A 19,765-nucleotide genomic window follows, 5' to 3' on the forward strand; every position below is an offset into this window, starting at 1 on the left:
AACGCGGACGAATTTATATTTGCGAGGCGCACGCCAGCTTTCGACAAGTCCGGGTCTGTTTTTTGGTGCCAAAAATACGGACACGCTTGTTGTAATAATGCGACAATTTTTTTTACAATTTTCCGAAATGAGGGTTCCGAGAGTACGAGTTGAATTTTACGAACTGCTCCGAGATTAAAAACGTGATTCGGGTATGCCTCCGCCAGGGGCGCTGTTCAAAAAATTTCCCTCCGGTTGTTACTGCCACAGTTTTATCGGTTTTACGAGCTACACAAACTTCGGTCGGGGTTGAACAAAGAAGAAGAGACGTTTTATGACCGGAAAACTGGTGTTTCTTAGATTATGTTTCACGTACAAATATGACTAGCACAACAACACCTGTTGCATAAGCACACCAGGCGCTCGAAACTTATTTAAATAATTAGTTCGCTGATATAAGCGGACTGAATAACATACGCGATAATAAAAAACAATTGTCGACAAGGTTTTATTACAACAACAAGTTTTAAATTAACAACGTACTGATAACACACATCATAATACAGGGTATATTTTTACGATATACGATTTTAGTTCCGTACGAAAATGAATGAAAAAATATATCAAACACTTCGACATTCCAAACTGTCCGCTAATATACAACTAAATTAATAATAAATACATAAAATAAACAGTTGAACAGTTGTATCATAAAATAAAACTTTGTTCTGTAAAAAGTAATACTGATAATTTTATTATTTTCTTATGGACAATTTTAATTACCTACCGGAAGTTGATGTTTTCACAAATTTTAGAAAAAAAAAATACATATTTAATAATTTTTCAAGATAGCATCATTATATTTTTTTAATGAGAATAAATATATACTAATTTCGTTTTGTACATATGCAATCATCATAACGTACGGAAGTTTCCAAAAACATTCGTGCAAATTTTGAAATGTGGTTGAAGCACTAAACATTGAGAGAATTAAAAAAACTTAAATAAGATATTCCTAAAATAAACGATAAATAGAGACTTGGATATATGTATATTTTTTTTATTTTTCTGAGAGTTAGTCGTTTCAGAATCTTGAAATCAACGTCGTGTTTTACTAAAATCTCAAAAAAGTTTGTTACACTATCCTTGAAGATAAAATCTAAAATTTAATCCTCTAAACTTTTTTAAACAATGCCTTAACACAATTATAGTAGATATACTATCAAACCATAGATAAAAGAGCAAGTTACTCAGTATATTTAAAATGAGACTTACCTAACAATGTTTTAAACAAGTTACGTCACCAGTTTTCGACAAACTGCACATATTTTGTAAAAATATAAATTTTGCTTGACGTTTTACCACCTACACTATAATTTTAAAGTACCTTCAGTAATCGATTCAGCAATTTTACCATTAATAAAATTTGTATACAGAATTCAAATCAAGTGGTCATTTTTTATCCGTTTATAACGTTGAATTCTGAAAATATCCGAATTAAGAATTGAAATTTGTATCAACTTGTGTAAAAAAAACACACACTATTGGGAAAAGTTTTTATTATATAACACACCAAACACAATGTGCATAATTATTCGAATTCAAAATCGGCGCCATCTTCTATCGTTGGCATGCCTGCGTCACATGACACAAACGTCACCCTGCCTCTCCAATCTTCTGTCTCTTTCTTTAGCAACCAAAAAGTAGAAATCCGCTATGGTAAGTAAACACCATTTAAAAATCCGCCCAAATCTAAATCATCCTTATCCATTTTCGCGTTTTTCCATTAAAAACCGCCACCCTGATCCCCGTTTTCATCAATTTCGAGCAACTACAATACCAATTTGTCCACTTTGAGGTTATGGTGTTTTTCAGGTTAACGTTCCAAAACAACGTCGCACTTTTTGCAAAAAGTGCAAAGTGCATAAGCTGCATAAAGTGACCCAGTACAAGAAATCGAAGGAACGTCATGCCTCCCAAGGTAGACGGCGTTACGACAGAAAACAGCAGGGTTTCGGTGGTCAAACTAAACCTATTTTCAGGAAGAAGGTAATTTTTACTTACCTCTGTGAAGGGGCTTTGTTCATTCTGTGTTGTAGGCAAAAACCACCAAGAAAATCGTACTCAGGATGGAATGCACTGAGTGCAAGTACAGAAAGCAGATTCCTTTGAAGCGATGCAAACACTTTGAATTGGGTGGTGACAAGAAGCGTAAGGGTCAAATGATTCAGTTTTAGTTGCGTTAAAGGAATAAATGACTTTTTCTAATTCATCACGTGTTTTATTTTTGAAAAACATTGGATTATTTAACTTAAACATGATCTGTTTGTTCGATGGTTGATTTTGATGGTGCACTAAAAACGCAGCTTTGACTGTAGAATACACAAAGAAATGAAACTTACTCTAAAATGTTTGGGTCAACTCCTTCAGATTGCATTTTCAACTTGACAGCAGCTGGAGGAACCCCGAATTGCAACATCTTGAAAAACTTTTGGTACCTTGGATCTATACTTAAATCAACTTCAACAACGCTCTCTTTTGTTTCCTCTTCATCTTCATCTTTAACAACTGGAAGATTCAACTCTGAATTTGCGTCGTTTTGGGGCAAATTTTCAACTTTTATTTCGTCTTCACCTAAATGCGGCACAGACGCCAACTGTAACAACACTGATTCATTTTGACCACAATTACATTAATTACTAACACACGATACGACAAATAATTGTTTCATACTTACTTGCGACTCGAGAATCAGTAAAGAAGCTTCAACTTCTTGCAATTTGTATTCAAATTCCATTAAACGCGATTCACATGATTGTGCAAAATGGTTTAAAAATGAGACCGTGTTCATAACAAAGTGGTTAATAAAGGCTATCGTGCGCTTTTGTTGTATGGGTAAAATCTATTTGGAGAAGTTAAGAAAAACTTCAATCTTTTTTTTAAGGATTGTATTTGCTTCGAAAGACATACCTGGGTGTAATCCACATTTGGATCAATTGACGTCAGGTCGTTCACTTGCATTATTTAGGAAATGAAAACATTGGGGGATTATTTAGTCATCGCATGGCACCTTACCGGGGAAAAAATTAACACAAGCAAATTCCGCAGTTGCCCCAGTGGTCAATGACCAAATTACCGATGACAGATATGACAGGAAAAAACGAGGTTAGGTGTCACACCGTGACACAACAGAAATTATTTCGTTGAAGAACTAAACTTAAAGTTTAAAGTTACAAAGGCGTTAAAGAACGCTGATGATAACTATTTTTTTTAATTTAATATAGTCGCACCATATTCATATTGTTGGTTGCATAAGTATAACCAGAATTGACAAAATCCGTTATTACCAACTAAAACAAATAAATAAAACTATGATAAAATTTTAATATTTCAACTAAATACAATCCAATTTTCGCTAAACAAATCATGTATTGTCAGCATTTACACTAATATCACTTCATTAACTAAATACATTTTTGGTTTAAAAGATAAGTATTTCAAACTACATGTAATTTAACGAAACATGCAAACTACATAAACAACAAGAATATCGTTATACCTCCAGATTTTTTAATCTCAAACTATCAACTTTCGCCCAGTCCATCCTCGCGAACTTGTAAGGTTCATGCTTGTCTTTAATAATCCAAAACGAATCAATCACAGCCCCCTGCTTATCGTCTGACACTTGTTCCAAATACAAATGACTAGCATTGTACGCCTTTAATCTCGTGTACCCGTAATCTCTACTAATTAAAGCTGACCATGTCGGTCGTGTCGCGTTAAAATCCTCCCTCCCTTCTTTACACCCAGCTGACCCAGTGACCACGTGCACCGGCGCTCCAGGATTTACATATGGATCCTCATATGACCCGTTATACACCTGGTAGTCATAAATAGGCCACAAACGCTCATAAGAATGCTCATGTGCCCATATCTCTAAATCAACACCATAGTCATAGAGTAATTTTTCTAATCCAAAGAAGTGTAAAAACGGCAAACCCACTCGTGTGAGGGTTTCATGGTGAGTACAATCGTCGGTATTAGAGTTACTGCAATACATAGGGCGGTGACCCATCACGACAATCCATGGTTGTTTTTCGCGGTTTTCTGGCAAGTTGGCTTTTGCTAAATCGTTTTCTAACCACTCATACTGAAAAATTAGGGGTTTAATACCGTAGTTGAGAAAATAGTAGACTTCAGTGGAGATTGAGATAACATGCATAGGGCCTATGTTTATACTGTACATGTATGAGCCGGAGCCCCCTGGCATGCTGAAGCGCTCTTTATAGTTGCTGAAGTTACTACAAAACGTCAATAATTAATAATGACAACAACAAAACATTTTTCCTTTTATAACTTACTATTTTTCTTCGTGGTTGCCTGCACACGTCATATATGGTAAATACGCAGCTACTGACTGTATCTGGCGCATAAATGCGTCACCCACCTCTGCGTTCTCCTATAAACAAAAACAATAGCGTCCTTGAGCGATAAACGGCCACTTTATCTCATACCGAGTCCATATCATAGGCAAAATCTCCCACATGTAAAATAGCGTCATAGATCCCCCTTTGTGCCTCTTGTTGCAACCGGGCTAATGATTGGGCATTCTCGTTGCCCATGTCGCCAAAAATGGCTAAATGGGGCTGCCAGTTCGCCTCAGGGGGAGTCTGGAACCAGAATTCGTCCGACCAACCTTGGCTGCTGCCACAATGATACACTGCAATCACAAACAATAAAAACCAACATACTGTCGTCGGATATAGTTACCATAGCGTGAATTATACGTGAGATTCCCTAAGCGCACCGTGTGTATGTACTGAGAGTGTTTTGCATCACCCCCATCCACAAAGAGCTTCGAAGAGCCTTTCGCTGTCAAGATAAAGCCTCCAATTCCATACTCCACCACTGATTCTGTCGTGTCGTTGAATGTGGACCATGTCACCACTATTTCGTTCACGGTATCACCGTAAGCCAGGTGTACTTGCTCGGGTTGATACCAAAAAATTTGGTTATATACGAAGCGGGGATTTATTAACAGGAACACTAAACAGAGGGGCCACATCGTTTCTGATTGTTCGCGTTATCTGGCGATTGCACAAAACTCCGACGTTAGAATTTTATCGGACATTGTTATTAAACATTTTTGACATTTGTGTGACGCACATGTGCAATTTGATAAAAATTGGGATTGCGAGTATCGACTGTTATGTAAAAAACGGCCAATCACGTTGCGGAATCAAGATGACGTTAGAGTGAACGGCCAATAGCGGGGCGAAAATATCACGTGATTTCTAGCGGGAAAGAATTGACAGGAAAACACTTTTGAGTTTTTAAAACTCATTTTTAAGAATTTAACTTTGATCAGTATTTTAACATGTTAAACACACTATTTTTGCTACGACCCTAAGAAGAAAAATGTATATTCTTGTCTTTTTGGTGGAATAAAAATTACAAATCAAACTGGCATCACGAATAAAATGACAAAGAAGTCTGTAGAACATCTTCAATTTAATTAGTGATACCTGGAGTAGGTTGAAAGTTCAACAGATTATAAATCACCTCATCATACACTTTAACGTTACGTGTATTGTTGGTTGCATATATGTATAAAATATTATCAATCTGATGTTTACATCACAGTATATCTTACATTTTTAAATAACGAAAAATAAAAAAATTAAATTTGGACTTCGCAGTCTCTTTCCTACAAACATGATGTCTATTGTTTTTACTTCTCGAGTGTAAGCGAAGGAAGTATTGTAATCGAGTCCATCGATCGACTGGCTACTTTTACGTTTACTCGACCTTTCATGACCCCTAGAGGACGAAGAAATATTTATAAATTTATATTGGGCAGATAATCTCCGAAAGTACATTTTGTATTTTATTTATAACCATTAAGAATATCATGTAAATGACCAAAATTTGTCTAAAATGTCAAAGATATGATGAGTGATTCCATTTACATTTTTTGGATTGACTTATACAAATGACTCAAAAAAATTAATGAAAGCGTGAATGTATTTTATGTGTAATATAACTATTTGCTCTTAAATGTGCAAAGTATGATGAATCTGTAGTGGGCTTTATGAGTTTGTTGAAAAGAGAATTCAATTGTTAATTTTGAATTGGCATTGTTTTTTGGCGTTCAAGATAAAAATTACTTTTTCGTATGTAGTGGGCTTGGTGAGTTTGTTGACAAGAGAATTCAATTATTAATTTTGAATTGGCATTGTTTTTTAACGTTCAAAATAAAAATTACTTTTTCTTTCATTTAAAGAAGAGTATTTTATTGAATAATACTAGAGATAAAACAACAAGTCAATACTTGTGATTTATCACTGCATTAAATTTTTTTGGATTTGCTTATACAGGTGTCTCAAAAAATTAATAATTAAGTCAATTCATTTTATTGTGTAAGCCCGCCCACCCGCCGTGAACCAAAGGGACGGAGCCTAACCGCCAACACGAATTACAGTTCGTCGTCTGAGAACTTGTTTGATCTACAGACCAGAGCGCACTCAGGCCAATGTCGACTCTAAGCGTTTCGTGATCTCATACACATCCTAACCGATTTCGACCATAATTTCTGCTGTTTCGACTTTCGAATTCTCAGTTTTTCAAAATTTTAGTTTGGGGACTTTTCAGTTTACTCCTATTTATTTTTCAGTTTTTGGATTTTACAATTTCTGGGTTTTCAGTTTTTCTCTTCAATTTTACTATTTTTTTATATTTCAATTTTTCAATTTTTGACTTTCGTAAACTCTTTATTTGTCGATTTTTCAATTAATTGATTTTTCAGGTTTTTTGGTTCTTCAATTTTTCTATTTTTTCAGGCTTCGATTTTTCAAATCCAATTTTTCGATTTTTCGATTTCTCAATTTTTCAACTTTTTAATTTCTCAATTTTTGAACGTTTCAGTTTTGGGATTTTTCAATTTCTTTATTATTCAATTTTTCGATCAGGTTGTTGATTTTACAATTGTTCGATTTTTTTAAGGTTTCGATATTTCGACTTCACTTTTTTGATTTTTCGATTTTTCAATTTTTCGATTCTTTAGATTCTCAGTTTTTCGATTCGTCAGTTTTTCTTTCATTTTTCAGTTTTTCGATATTTCAGTTTTGGGATTTGTCAATATTTCTGTTCTTCGACTTTTCCATTTTTGACTTCTGGATTTTTCGATGTGTCGACTTTTTACTTTTTCGATTTCTCGATTTTTCATTTCAGATCTTCCGTATTTAAATTTTTCAAATGTTTCGATTTTTTAATCTTTCGATTTTTCGACTTCTCGGTTTTAGATTTTCTGTTTTTCAATTGTAGTTTTTTCAATTTTTCGATTTTTCAGTTTTTTGATATTTCAATTTTTCAATATTTAAAATTTTAGATTTTTCGATTTCACTTCTTGGATATTTCAGTTTTTCAAGTGTTTGTATACAGTGAATGAATTCTTGGTTTGATTTATGTCTTTGTAAATGTATTCTCTTTTGTTTTATTTTCTATACTGACGATTTCCATACAAATGTATTTGTCTTTCTGGAAATAAAATTATTATTATTATTAAGTTTTCGAATTTTTCAAGTGTTTTGATTTCTTAATCACTCGATTTTTCGATTTCCCGGTTTTAGATTTTCTGTTTTTCAATTGTCGTTTTTTCAAATCTTCAATTTTTCAATTTTTCGATTTTTCAATGTGTTCGATGTTTTGATTTTCTCATTTCTTGACTTTCGAGCGTTTCGATATTCTTCAATTCGTTAATTTTTTTCGATTTTTAAATTTTAGATTTCTCAGTTTTTTGATGTTTTAATTTTTCAATATTTAAAATTTTAGATTTTTCGATTTCTCGATTTTTCATTTCAGTTCTTCGATATTTCCGTTTTTCATGTTTTCGAATTTTTCAAATGTTTTAATTTTTCAAATTTGACATTTAAACTGTCAAATTTTCGATTTTTCGGGTTTTTCATTGTTTATTTTTTAATTTTTTTAAGGTTTCGTTTTGGATGTTTCGATTGCTCAGTTTTTCGACTTTTTAGGTTCTCAGTTTTTGGATATTTCAGGTTTTCCATTTTTCAGTTTTTGGATATCTCAGTTTTGGGATTTTTCGATTTTTGACTCCTGGATTTTTCGATGCGTCTACCTTTTTACTTTTTCGATTTTTCAATTTTTGGATTTCTAAATTTTAGATTTTTTAATTTTTAAAATTTTAGATTTTTCGATTTCTCGATTTTTCAGTTCAATTCTTCGATATTTGAATTTTTTAAGTTTTCGAATTTTGCAAATGTTTCGATTTCTTAATCTTTTGATTTTTCGAATTCCCGGTTTTAGATTTTCTGTTTTTCAATTGTCATTTTGTCAAATTTTAGATTTTTTAATTTTTCAAATTTGACTTTTATGAACTCTCAATTTTTCAATTTTTCAATTAATCGATGTTTTGATTTTCTCATTTCTTGACCTTCGAGTGTTTCGATTTTCTTGTTCTTCAATTCTTTAATTTTCTGATTTTTCAGGTTTTTGATATTTCAATTTTTTGATATTTTAATTTTTCAATATTTAAAATTTTAGATTTTTCTATTCTTCGACTTTTCGATTTTTGACTCCTGGATTTTTCGATGTGTCTACCTTTTTATTTTTTCGATTTTTCAATTTTTGAATTTTTAAATTTTAGATTTTTTAATTTTTAAAATTTTAGATTTTTCGTTTTCTCGATTTTTCAGTTCAATTCTTCGATATTTGAATTTTTTAAGTTTTCGAATTTTGCAAATGTTTCGATTTCTTAATCTTTTGATTTTTCGAATTCCCGGTTTTAGATTTTCTGTTTTTCAATTGTCATTTTGTCAAATTTTAGATTTTTTAATTTTTCAAATTTGACTTTTATAAACTCTCAATTTTTCAATTTTTCAATTAATCGATGTTTTGATTATCTCATTTCTTGACCTTCAAGTGTTTCGATTTTCCTGTTCTTCAATTCTTTAATTTTCTGATTTTTCAGGTTTTTGATATTTCAATTTTTTGATATTTTAATTTTTCAATATTTAAAATTTTAGATTTTTCGTTTTCTCGATTTTTCATTTCAATTTTTCGATATTTCAGTTTTTCAATTTTTCGAATTTTTCAAATGTTTTGATTTCTTAATCAATCGATTTTTCGATTTCCCGGTTTTAGACTTTCTGTTTTTCAATTGTCTTTTTTTTAAATTTTCGATTTTTCGGTTTTTGAATTTTTCAAATTTGACATTTATAAACTGTCAATTTTTCGATTTTTCAATTAATCGATGTTTTGATTTTCTCATTTCTTGACCTTCAAGTGTTTCGATTTTCCTGTTCTTCAATTCTTTAATTTTCTGATTTTTCAGGTTTTTGATATTTCAATTTTTTGATATTTTAATTTTTCAATATTTAAAATTTTAGATTTTTCGATTTCTCGATTTTTCATTTCAATTTTTCGATATTTCAGTTTTTCAATTTTTCGAATTTTTCAAATGTTTTGATTTCTTAATCAATCGATTTTTCGATTTCCCGGTTTTAGACTTTCTGTTTTTCAATTGTCTTTTTTTCAAATTTTCGATTTTTCGGTTTTTGAATTTTTCAAATTTGACATTTATAAACTGTCAATTTTTCGATTTTTCAATTAATCGATGTTTTGATTTTCCCATTTCTTGACTTTCAAGGGTTTCGATATTCCTGTTCTTCAATTTTTTAATGTTTCGATTTTTCAGGTTTTTGATTTTTTAATTTTTGATTTTTTGATTTTTAATTTTTTGATTTTTTATTTTTTGATTTTTTATTTTTTTATTTTTTTATTTTTTATTTTTTGATTTTTTATTTTTTGATTTTTTATTTTTTGATTTTTTATTTTTTGATTTTTTATTTTTTGATTTTAATTTTTTAATTTTTTTAAGGTTTCAATTTTTTGACTGCACTTTTTGGATTTTTCTATTGCTCAATTTTTCGACTTTTTTGGTTCTCAGTTTTTGGATATTTCAGTTTTCGGATTTTTTAAGTTTTCCATTTCTCAGTTTTGGGATTTTTCAATATTTTGATTCTTCGACTTTTCAATTTTTGAATTTTTAAATTTTAGATTTTTTAATTTTTAAAATTTTAGATTTTTCGATTTCTCGATTTTTCAGTTCAATTCTTCGATATTTGAATTTTTTAAGTTTTCGAATTTTGCAAATGTTTCGATTTCTTAATCTTTTGATTTTTCCAATTCCCGGTTTTAGATTTTCTGTTTTTCAATTGTCATTTTGTCAAATTTTAGATTTTTTAATTTTTCAAATTTGACTTTTATGAACTCTCAATTTTTCAATTTTTCAATTAATCGATGTTTTGATTTTCTCATTTCTTGACCTTCGAGTGTTTCGATTTTCCTGTTCTTCAATTCTTTAATTTTCTGATTTTTCAGGTTTTTGATATTTCAATTTTTTGATATTTTAATTTTTCAATATTTAAAATTTTAGATTTTTCTATTCTTCAACTTTTCGATTTTTGACTCCTGGATTTTTCGATGTGTCTACCTTTTTATTTTTTCGATTTTTCAATTTTTGGATTTCTAATTTTAGATATTTTAATTTTTAAAATTTTAGATTTTTCGATTTCTCGATTTTTCAGTTCAATTCTTCGATATTTGAATTTTTTAAGTTTTCGAATTTTGCAAATGTTTCGATTTCTTAATCTTTTGATTTTTCGAATTCCCGGTTTTAGATTTTCTGTTTTTCAATTGTCATTTTGTCAAATTTTAGATTTTTTAATTTTTCAAATTTGACTTTTATGAACTCTCAATTTTTCAATTTTTCAATTAATCGATGTTTTGATTTTCTCATTTCTTGACCTTCGAGTGTTACGATTTTCCTGTTCTTCAATTCTTTAATTTTCTGATTTTTCAGGTTTTTGATATTTCAATTTTTTGATATTTTAATTTTTCAATATTTAAAATTTTAGATTTTTCTATTCTTCGACTTTTCGATTTTTGACTCCTGGATTTTTCGATGTGTCTACCTTTTTATTTTTTCGATTTTTCAATTTTTGGATTTTTAAATTTTAGATTTTTTAATTTTTAAAATTTTAGATTTTTCGATTTCTCGATTTTTCAGTTCAATTCTTCGATATTTGAATTTTTTAAGTTTTCGAATTTTGCAAATGTTTCGATTTCGTAATCTTTTGATTTTTCGAATTCCCAGTTTTAGATTTTCTGTTTTTCAATTGTCATTTTGTCAAATTTTAGATTTTTTAATTTTTCAAATTTGACTTTTATAAACTCTCAATTTTTCGATTTTTCAATTAATCGATGTTTTGATTTTCTCATTTCTTGACCTTCGAGTGTTTCGATTTTCCTGTTCTTCAATTTTTTAATTTTCTGATTTTTCAGGTTTTTGATTTTTCAGTTTTTTGATATTTTAATTTTTCAATATTTAAAATTTTAGATTTTTCGATTTCTCGATTTTTCATTTCAATTTTTCGATATTTCAGTTTTTCAAGTTTTCGAATTTTTCAAATGTTTCGATTTCTTAATCAATCGATTTTTCGAGTTCCCGGTTTTAGATTTACTGTTTTTCAATTGTCTTTTTTTCAAATTTTCGATTTTTCAATTTTTCGATTTTTCAACTAATCGATGTTTTGATTTTCCCATTTCTTGACTTTCGAGGGTTTCGATATTCCTGTTCTTCAATTCTTTAATTTTTTGATTTTTCAGGTTTTTGATTGTTTATTTTTTAATTTTTTTAAGGTTTCAATTTTTCGACTTCACTTTTTGGATTTTTATATTGCTCAATTTTTTGACTTTTTAAATTCTCAGTTTTTGGATATTTCAGTTTTCGTATTTTTCAAGTTTTCCATTTTTCAGTTTTTCTTTAATTTTGCAGTTTTGGAATTCTTCAATATTTTGATTCTTCCACATTTCGATTTTTGGCTTCTGGAGTTTTCGATGTGTGGATTTTTTTACTTTTTCGATTTTTCAATTTTTCGATTGCTTAATCTTTTGATTTTTCGACTTCCCGGTTTTAGATTTTCTGTTTTTCAATTGTCATTTTGTCAAATTTTCGATTTTTTAATATTTCAAATTTGACTTTTATAAACTCTCAAATTTTCGATTTTTCAATTAATCGATGTTTTGATTTTCCCATTTGTTGACCTTCGAGTGTTTCGATTTTCCTGTCCGTCAATTCTTTAATTTTTTGATTTTTCAGTTTTTTGATTTTTTAAGTTTTCTACTTTTCGACTTCACTTTTTTGATTTTTCGATTTTTCAGTTTTAGGATTTGTCAATATTTCAATTCTTCGGCTTTTCTATTTTTGAGTTCTGGGTTTTTCGATGTGTCTACTTTTTAACTTTTTCAATTTTTCAATTTTTGGATTTTTAAATTTTAGATTTTTCAATCTTTTGATATTTTAATTTTTCAATATTTCTTAATCTTTCGATATTTCGACTTCCTGGTTTTTTCAATTTTTCGATGTGTTAATTTTTCATTCCCGATTTATCAAGATTTGATTGTTCAGGTTTTCGATTGATCAGTTTTTTAATTTTTTATTTTGGCCTATTTCGGTTTCTCAGTTTTTCCACTTTTACAATTTTTCAACTTTTAACTTTTTGTTTGTCGATTTCTCTATGTTTCGATTTTTCGACTTCATCACTTTTCGATTTCTCGTTCTTTGCATCTTTCAACCTCTCAATTTTTCGAATTTTTAGGTTTTTTGATTTCTCGATTTATCGAGATTTGGATTTTTCGATATTTTGATTGTCAATTTCTCAATTTATAAACTGTACAATTTTTAACTTTTCGATTTTGGCCTATTTCGGTTTCTCAATTGTTCGACTTTTCGACTCCACGATTTCTTGCGTTTCTGATTTTTCAATGTTTCGGTTTTACGATTTTTTAAGGTTCCTATTAATACTGAACCCGTTTTAAAATAGAACTGAAGCATCAATCTTTAATGTAGCAGATGCAGACAACTTTAAAAACCCGCTAAGAAGTTTTTGACAATCTTGTCAAAAAATGTATGCTCTTTTGAATGAACATTAGCCACCACTCATTACATCCCATGTATGTTGCTAACTGTCAGATTCTATTTATTAACAGCCCCATCAAAATATTTACCTTAACACCAACTGAACAAAGATTTATTACGGAGATTATTTATGACAGCTTGACATTTATTTTTCGCCATGCAAATTAGCAACAGTATGTTCTACACTCATAGTACAAACATACGCAAATTTTTGTAATTAAAAATATTTCACTTAATTGTAAGTGATTGCGTAATCAGGTCAAGTTCAGGTGACGCTGATCGCTATGACTTTTTCCACGAACATATCATTAACCCCATAGGCGTGCACCGCGCGTCCCTGCTGGGCATAACATAAAGAACTACGCAAATTTTGCTCCTTTTTCAATAAAACCAGCTGGACGCTCTCGAAATCACCTTCACAGCTGTGAATTCCCACCACACCTCGACATAAATCGACGTCGTCCTCAACCAAAATAAAAAATACCACAAACTTCGCTCACCATTTGTATTTTGACCTAAAGCCAAAACAAAAAACCGGCGATCTTTCGTCAAAATCCAGCGTCTAATCCGTTCGTTCGCGTTCTTATCATGCACAGGGAGTAAAGTTCGCATGCGCCTCGTGTTGACTTTATAGTGACTGCTTTCCAGACACACTCATTCGAAAATATTGTGTCGACCCGGTCTTTGACTGCAGCGCGAGTGCAGCATTGCGGCCCCACTAAATCCGAAACGTTGTGTCATCACTACACTGTGTAAGTTTGTCTTTTTTTTTTCAATGACGTTTTCATTTGAACAATTACGTAAACCACGAACGTGTATTTTGTTTGTTAATAAATATTTATTACACTAGGATTAAAATGTTCGTGCGTGGATTAACGATCGAATAATTAAAAAAGTCGTGGTTGTTTTGTAGAAAACTGGAAATTTAATTGGTCACGGTCTGATGGATATGGATGCTACAATGACCGCTTTAATTGATTTGTTTTTATTTAATTTTTTAGACAACGTCACGAATCTACAATTCTAATTTTACTGTCAACCGGAGTGAAATGCGGTCTAAAAATACCGCATTTCTGTGTATACTTTCAAAATTGCAAAATGTATTATTGCACAGTGTGTTATTGTTTTTCTCCTTCGACGTTATTACGCAACGAATGTGTCGTGATTCCGATAAAGACAAAGTCCAAAGGAACGATTTAATTTGGAAATGTTCTTTAATAATGTTCAAGTTCGTCGTTTCTAATTAGCCGGCCAACAACAGCGATTGTTACGTTAATAAATTCCAGACTCGAATAACGCTTCAATTTTAATATTTTACCTGAGTCGGCCAATTACTATTATCACATTAAAAGAAAACCGATAAAAAAATAGAAGTTTGACCTTCGTCTCGGACAGACAAAAATGTCAATAAAACGTCCTAGATATCATTGCATCGCCTTTGGTATTAATAACCGTAAAAACTTTTATTTCTAATCTTTTATGTAACGTACGAAGACCGTGACTGGGATTTACGGTCGCGTGACAAAATTTTCGAATTGTGAACATATAATTTGACAACTCTTGTAATAAAAAAAAAACAATAAAACTTGAAAATGTTTACTGTCTTTTACTATTCTAAACGAGTCGTCGCCAATAATAGGCTATGTTTAGCTTTGTTTATAACATTAACGTGGACGTTGTATACGCATATAAATTGAACATATTTCTCCTTTACTCGTAATGATTTCTTTTTGCTGTTTTTTTCTACCTTGAATCTATACGTTGTGCCATGGAGGTGCGACTTTCAAGGTTATACGTTGGCCAATAATTGCACATAATTTTATTTTCCACTTATTATTATTAAAGCGAAGCAAATATTTTTAAATCTTATGTTTACGCTACTTTTTTATCTATCAGAGTATCAAAACAGTGACGATCAGAGCAAGCCTATTTCAAAGGTCGATTTCATACTTCAAAAAATTACGATTTTATGTGTAAAGTACAGACCATTGAAAGTTTTTTGGTGAGATTTTATCCCGCGCTTCTAAACAACTATTGAAGATTAGATAAAAAGTGTAAATTGTTACGATAAACTGAATGGAAACTAGGATTAGTTTTGTAAAGAGTAAACAATGTTCCAAAAGGTTATCACTTGTTGTATGTAACGGTATTTTGTTGTAAAAATAGGACATATTTAAGACAAACACACAAAATTCCAGTATAGTATAGTTATACGAAGAAAGTTAATGCTGCTTATCAAATCAGATAGATTTGATGACAGATTCGTATAAATAAAAGTAGGTTATCTGTACCGAAAATCCAAAAAAATTTGGTCGTTTCAGAACAAATATCTACACAATGTTATTCCGCGTCGTCACAACAAAAACGCTCCTGCGCTCCTCCCAGCACCTCGCCAGCCTCCCAAACAGATGCAGCTACTCCACAAAAGTCGAATACAAACCAATTAGAAGCGTCCTCGTGGCAAACCGAGGCGAAATCGCCATTAGAGTGTTCCGAGCATGCACAGAACTGGGGATCAAATCCGTGGCCATTTACTCCAAAGAAGACAGAGCCCACATCCACCGACTGAAAGCGGACGAAAGTTACTTGGTGGGAGATGGCCTGCCGCCGGTGCAAGCCTATCTCCACATCCCTGAAATAATAAAAATTTGTAAGGACAACGGCATCGATGCAGTCCATCCCGGATACGGGTTTCTTTCAGAGAGGTCCGACTTCGCTCAAGCTGTCATCGATGCCGGGATTAGGTTTATCGGTCCTTCGCCGAAGGTGGTGCACCAGATGGGGGATAAAGTGGCGGCTAGGGAAGCCGCAATCGCTGCAGGTGCGTAAAAATTCCTAGCGACTGCGCCAAAAACATGTTGTTTGTTTAGGGGTTCCTATCGTGCCCGGTACCGATGGCCCCGTCACCACCAAAGAAGAAGCGATGGAATTCTGCGTCAAGCACGGCCTACCCGTCATCTTCAAGGTACACAATCCGCGTTGTCGATAGCGTCTTCATCGATTTGTTCCAGGCGGCGTACGGGGGCGGCGGTCGCGGCATGCGTGTGGTCCGCAAAATGGACGAAGTGGAAGAAAACTTCCAGCGAGCGTCGTCAGAAGCTTTAAGCGCGTTCGGCAACGGCGCCATGTTCATCGAAAAGTTCATCGAACGTCCGCGGCACATTGAAGTACAACTTATGGGTGATAAGGCCGGTAATGTCGTCCATTTGTACGAACGCGACTGCTCGGTCCAGAGAAGGCACCAGAAGGTCGTCGAGATGGCACCCGCGCCCCATCTAGACCTTAAAGTTAGGGACCGAATGACTGATTTGGCTGTGAAATTAGCTAGGCATGTAGGTTACGAGAACGCAGGCACTGTGGAATTTTTATGCGACGAAAAAGGCAATTTTTACTTTATCGAAGTCAACGCTAGGCTGCAAGTTGAACATACCGTCACGGAGGAGATCACCGGGATCGATTTGGTCCAAACACAAATCCGCGTCGCCGAAGGCATGACGTTACCGGAAATGGGGATCACGCAGGATCGCATACGAACCGACGTAAGATCCAGCTTAACAAACCTTGTCGACAGTGACGTATTTCGTTTGTCGCTAGGGTTTCGCCATTCAGTGTCGAGTGACCACAGAAGACCCGGCCAAGAACTTCCAGCCCGACACAGGAAGGATCGAGGTGTTCCGTTCCGGAGAAGGCATGGGGATCCGGTTAGACGGCGCTTCGGCTTTCGCAGGCGCTATCATTTCGCCCTACTACGACTCCCTCTTGGTCAAAGTTATAGCGCAATCCAAAGATCTGCAGTCGTCTTGTGCTAAAATGAATCGAGCCCTGAGAGAGTTCAGGGTTCGTGGAGTCAAAACTAACATTCCGTTCCTTTTGAATGTTCTGGAGAACCAGAAGTTCTTGAACGGGTCCGTCGATACGTACTTCATCGACGAGCATCCGCAACTTTTCAATTTTGCTCCTACTCAGAACAGGGCTCAAAAGTTGTTGAATTACTTGGGGCAGGTGTTGGTCAACGGGCCACAAACACCGTTAGCCACTCCTAACAAGCCTGCGGATATTAAACCCCACTTGCCGGAGGTATCTCAAGGTAAAAATCGACCTCATCACCAACCTCTCATTTTTAATAATTGTGTAAAGTCGGACCGGTTTTTAATGATTGTGTTAGCCGTCTTGAAGTATTTTGACGTTAGCTTCGTACCACAGTACGAGGAGGTGGACGCGATGACAAAAACTTCAATAACAAAAATTTGTATGTTCGCACCAAGTTCACCTTTTCGTACTTTAGCGTTACCTACCTTTAATTTTGACTTGGTTTGTCTTCCGTTATTAATTGGCATGCTTTTTTGTTTTTTGTTTGACAGAATACCTGGCCAGCACCCCTCAACAAACTCCAAGTAAAGTATTTTTTCACATTATTTTATACCTTTCATTAACAGTCACAGTATTCTCCCTCAATGTATGTACTTGCACCTTTTAACGCCACTCTTTTGCGAATTCGACAGAAGTGCAGCCGCCCAAAGGGTTCCGCGAGATTTATAAGCAACAAGGTCCGGAAGCTTTCGCAAAAGCCGTGAGGAACCACAAAGGTCTCCTATTGATGGACACGACGTACCGCGACGCCCATCAATCTCTGTTAGCCACAAGAGTCCGTTCGCACGATCTCCTGAATATCTCGCCGTTCGTTACGCACAATTTCAGTCAGTTGTACTCGCTGGAGAACTGGGGTGGGGCAACTTTCGATGTCGCCTTGAGGTTTTTGCACGAGTGCCCATGGGAAAGATTAGAGGATATGAGAAAATTGATTCCCAATATTCCTTTCCAGATGTTGCTTAGAGGGGCGAACGCTGTGGGCTACACGAATTATCCAGATAACGTCGTGTTTAAGTTCTGCGAGTTAGCGGTAAGTTGGGTTTCGGGGCATCAGCTGGAATTGAACGCTTGTCCTAGGTCCAAACCGGAATGGACATTTTCCGCGTGTTCGACTCTTTGAATTACCTTCCGAACTTGATCGTGGGGCTGGAAGCGGCAGGCAAAGCGGGCGGGATCGTGGAGGCGGCGATTTCGTACTCTGGGGACGTGAGCAACCCCAAAAAAACCAAATATGATTTGAAATATTACTTGAACATAGCTGAAGAGCTGGTAAAGGCGGGAACGCACGTCTTGGCCATCAAAGACATGGCCGGACTGCTTAAACCGGCAGCTGGAAGGTAAGCGTCTAACCGATTTCGTTAATTTCGTACATTCCATGTATTTTAGGATGTTGGTAAGCGCTCTCCGCGACAAATATCCTGACCTTCCGATTCATATCCATACGCACGACACGAGTGGCGCTGGTGTCGCTTCTATGCTAGCATGCGCTGAAGCCGGAGCTGACGTCGTCGACGTCGCCGTCGATTCCATGTCGGGTCTTACTAGCCAACCCAGCATGGGTGCGGTCGTGGCCAGCCTCCAAGGAACACCGCTCGACACAAACTTGGATCTGTCCAAAGTTTCGGAATACTCGGCATACTGGGAACAAACCCGAACCCTGTACGCACCTTTCGAGTGTACCACGACCATGAAATCCGGGAACGCGGACGTCTACAACAACGAAATCCCCGGCGGACAATACACCAACCTCCAGTTCCAAGCCTACTCGCTAGGTGGGTACCAAGTTTCTTAAACTTTCGTAACCGTACGGGTTTTAGGTCTGGGCGACTTCTTCGAAGACGTGAAGAAGGCGTACGCCGAAGCCAATATCCTCCTAGGTGATATTATCAAAGTCACACCATCGTCCAAAGTCGTGGGCGACTTAGCTCAGTTCATGGTCCAGAACAAACTCACGTCAGACGACGTTTTGAACAAAGCCGAAGAATTATCTTTCCCTAAGTCAGTAGTGGAGTATTTGCAAGGTCACATCGGACAACCCTATGGCGGTTTCCCCGAACCTCTACGCTCCAAGGTCTTACGAGACATGCCTAGGATCGAAGGGCGTCCCGGGGCATCTCTAGCACCACTAGATTTTGACAAACTGAGCAACGATATCAGGGAAACTTTCCCTCACGCGACTGATCGGGATGTCATGTCTGCCGCGCTGTATCCACAAGTCACGAACGAATTCCTAACGTTCAAAGAACAGTACGGACCTGTGGATAAATTAGACACGCGGATTTTCCTAGTGGGGCCTAAGGTTGGCGAAGAGTTTGAAGTAACGATCGAAAAAGGGAAGACTCTAGGTATCAAGACTCTCGCGATGGCCGAAGATTTAACCGAAAACGGAGAAAGAGAAGTCTTTTTTGAACTGAACGGTACTCTTCGGTCGGTACTTATCAGAGACAAGGATGCCGGGAAGGAGATACACGTGCATCCCAAGGCCGATAAAGCCGATAAGAAACAAGTGGGTGCGCCTATGCCCGGTACTGTGATCGATATTAGAATCAAAGTTGGCGAAAAAGTCGAGAAAGGTACGCCTTTAGTGATCCTCTCGGCTATGAAAATGGAAACCGTGGTCCAGAGTCCCGTCGCTGGTATCGTAAAAACTCTAGATGTCAATATGGGAATGAAACTCGAGGCTGAAGACTTGATGATCACCGTTGAATAAATACTAGGTACTTTGGTGTTTAGGCTGTGTCACGTCATGTACAAAAGAGCTATTTTTACTTGTTTTTCGATTATATTTTTGAGATGTTCCCGGAATTATTTATTGTTACATCCCCTTTGTTGATCTTGTTATTTTGTTACTCGACTTTTATTAATAAATTCACTTATTTTTTATTCTGGCTTTATTCGATGAATGACGCTAGAAAT

General features: G+C 34.5%; 4 protein-coding genes across 5 annotated transcripts; 2 read left to right on the forward strand and 2 right to left on the reverse strand.

Annotated features, from left to right (window-relative positions):
• Positions 1-1,593: 1,593 nt before the first annotated feature.
• LOC135124905 (large ribosomal subunit protein eL42) lies at positions 1,594-2,251 on the forward strand. The gene is made up of 3 exons (XM_064050126.1): positions 1,594-1,698; positions 1,855-2,028; positions 2,079-2,251. Exons 1-3 carry the CDS (start codon positions 1,696-1,698, stop codon positions 2,214-2,216), a joined length of 315 nt encoding a protein of 104 aa, XP_063906196.1. The 5' UTR covers positions 1,594-1,695; the 3' UTR covers positions 2,217-2,251.
• LOC135124878 (WASH complex subunit 3) lies at positions 2,239-3,255 on the reverse strand. Of its 2 annotated transcripts, none has more exons than XM_064050108.1 (4): positions 2,950-3,255; positions 2,717-2,904; positions 2,382-2,635; positions 2,239-2,333 (listed from the first exon to the last, which is right to left on the reverse strand). In XM_064050108.1, exons 2-4 carry the CDS (start codon positions 2,828-2,830, stop codon positions 2,291-2,293), a joined length of 411 nt encoding a protein of 136 aa, XP_063906178.1. In that variant the 5' UTR covers positions 2,831-2,904; positions 2,950-3,255; the 3' UTR covers positions 2,239-2,290. The 2 variants fall into 2 exon arrangements, with proteins under 2 accessions (XP_063906178.1, XP_063906172.1); XM_064050102.1 differs by having other exon boundaries at positions 2,717-2,881; positions 2,950-3,251.
• An 88-nt stretch (positions 3,256-3,343) lies between these two features.
• LOC135124867 (acid phosphatase type 7) lies at positions 3,344-5,168 on the reverse strand. Its single transcript, XM_064050093.1, has 4 exons — positions 4,750-5,168; positions 4,494-4,699; positions 4,341-4,438; positions 3,344-4,280 (listed from the first exon to the last, which is right to left on the reverse strand). Exons 1-4 carry the CDS (start codon positions 5,042-5,044, stop codon positions 3,533-3,535), a joined length of 1,347 nt encoding a protein of 448 aa, XP_063906163.1. The 5' UTR covers positions 5,045-5,168; the 3' UTR covers positions 3,344-3,532.
• Positions 5,169-13,563: 8,395 nt separating this feature from the next.
• Positions 13,564-19,732, forward strand: LOC135124926 (pyruvate carboxylase, mitochondrial). The gene is made up of 10 exons (XM_064050149.1): positions 13,564-13,731; positions 15,301-15,800; positions 15,850-15,944; positions 15,991-16,518; positions 16,574-17,066; positions 17,341-17,373; positions 17,482-17,879; positions 17,927-18,186; positions 18,236-18,621; positions 18,667-19,732. The coding sequence occupies exons 2-10, from the start codon at positions 15,317-15,319 to the stop codon at positions 19,557-19,559; spliced, it is 3,570 nt and encodes a 1,189-aa protein (XP_063906219.1). The 5' UTR covers positions 13,564-13,731; positions 15,301-15,316; the 3' UTR covers positions 19,560-19,732.
• The last annotated feature ends 33 nt before the right edge of the window (positions 19,733-19,765 follow it).

The sequence above is a fragment of the Zophobas morio genome, unplaced genomic scaffold (assembly GCF_036711695.1).
Source record: "Zophobas morio isolate AGI-343-1 ecotype UQ-CSIRO unplaced genomic scaffold, CSIRO_AGI_Zmor_V1 ptg000002l, whole genome shotgun sequence".
Taxonomy (NCBI): domain Eukaryota; kingdom Metazoa; phylum Arthropoda; class Insecta; order Coleoptera; family Tenebrionidae; genus Zophobas; species Zophobas morio.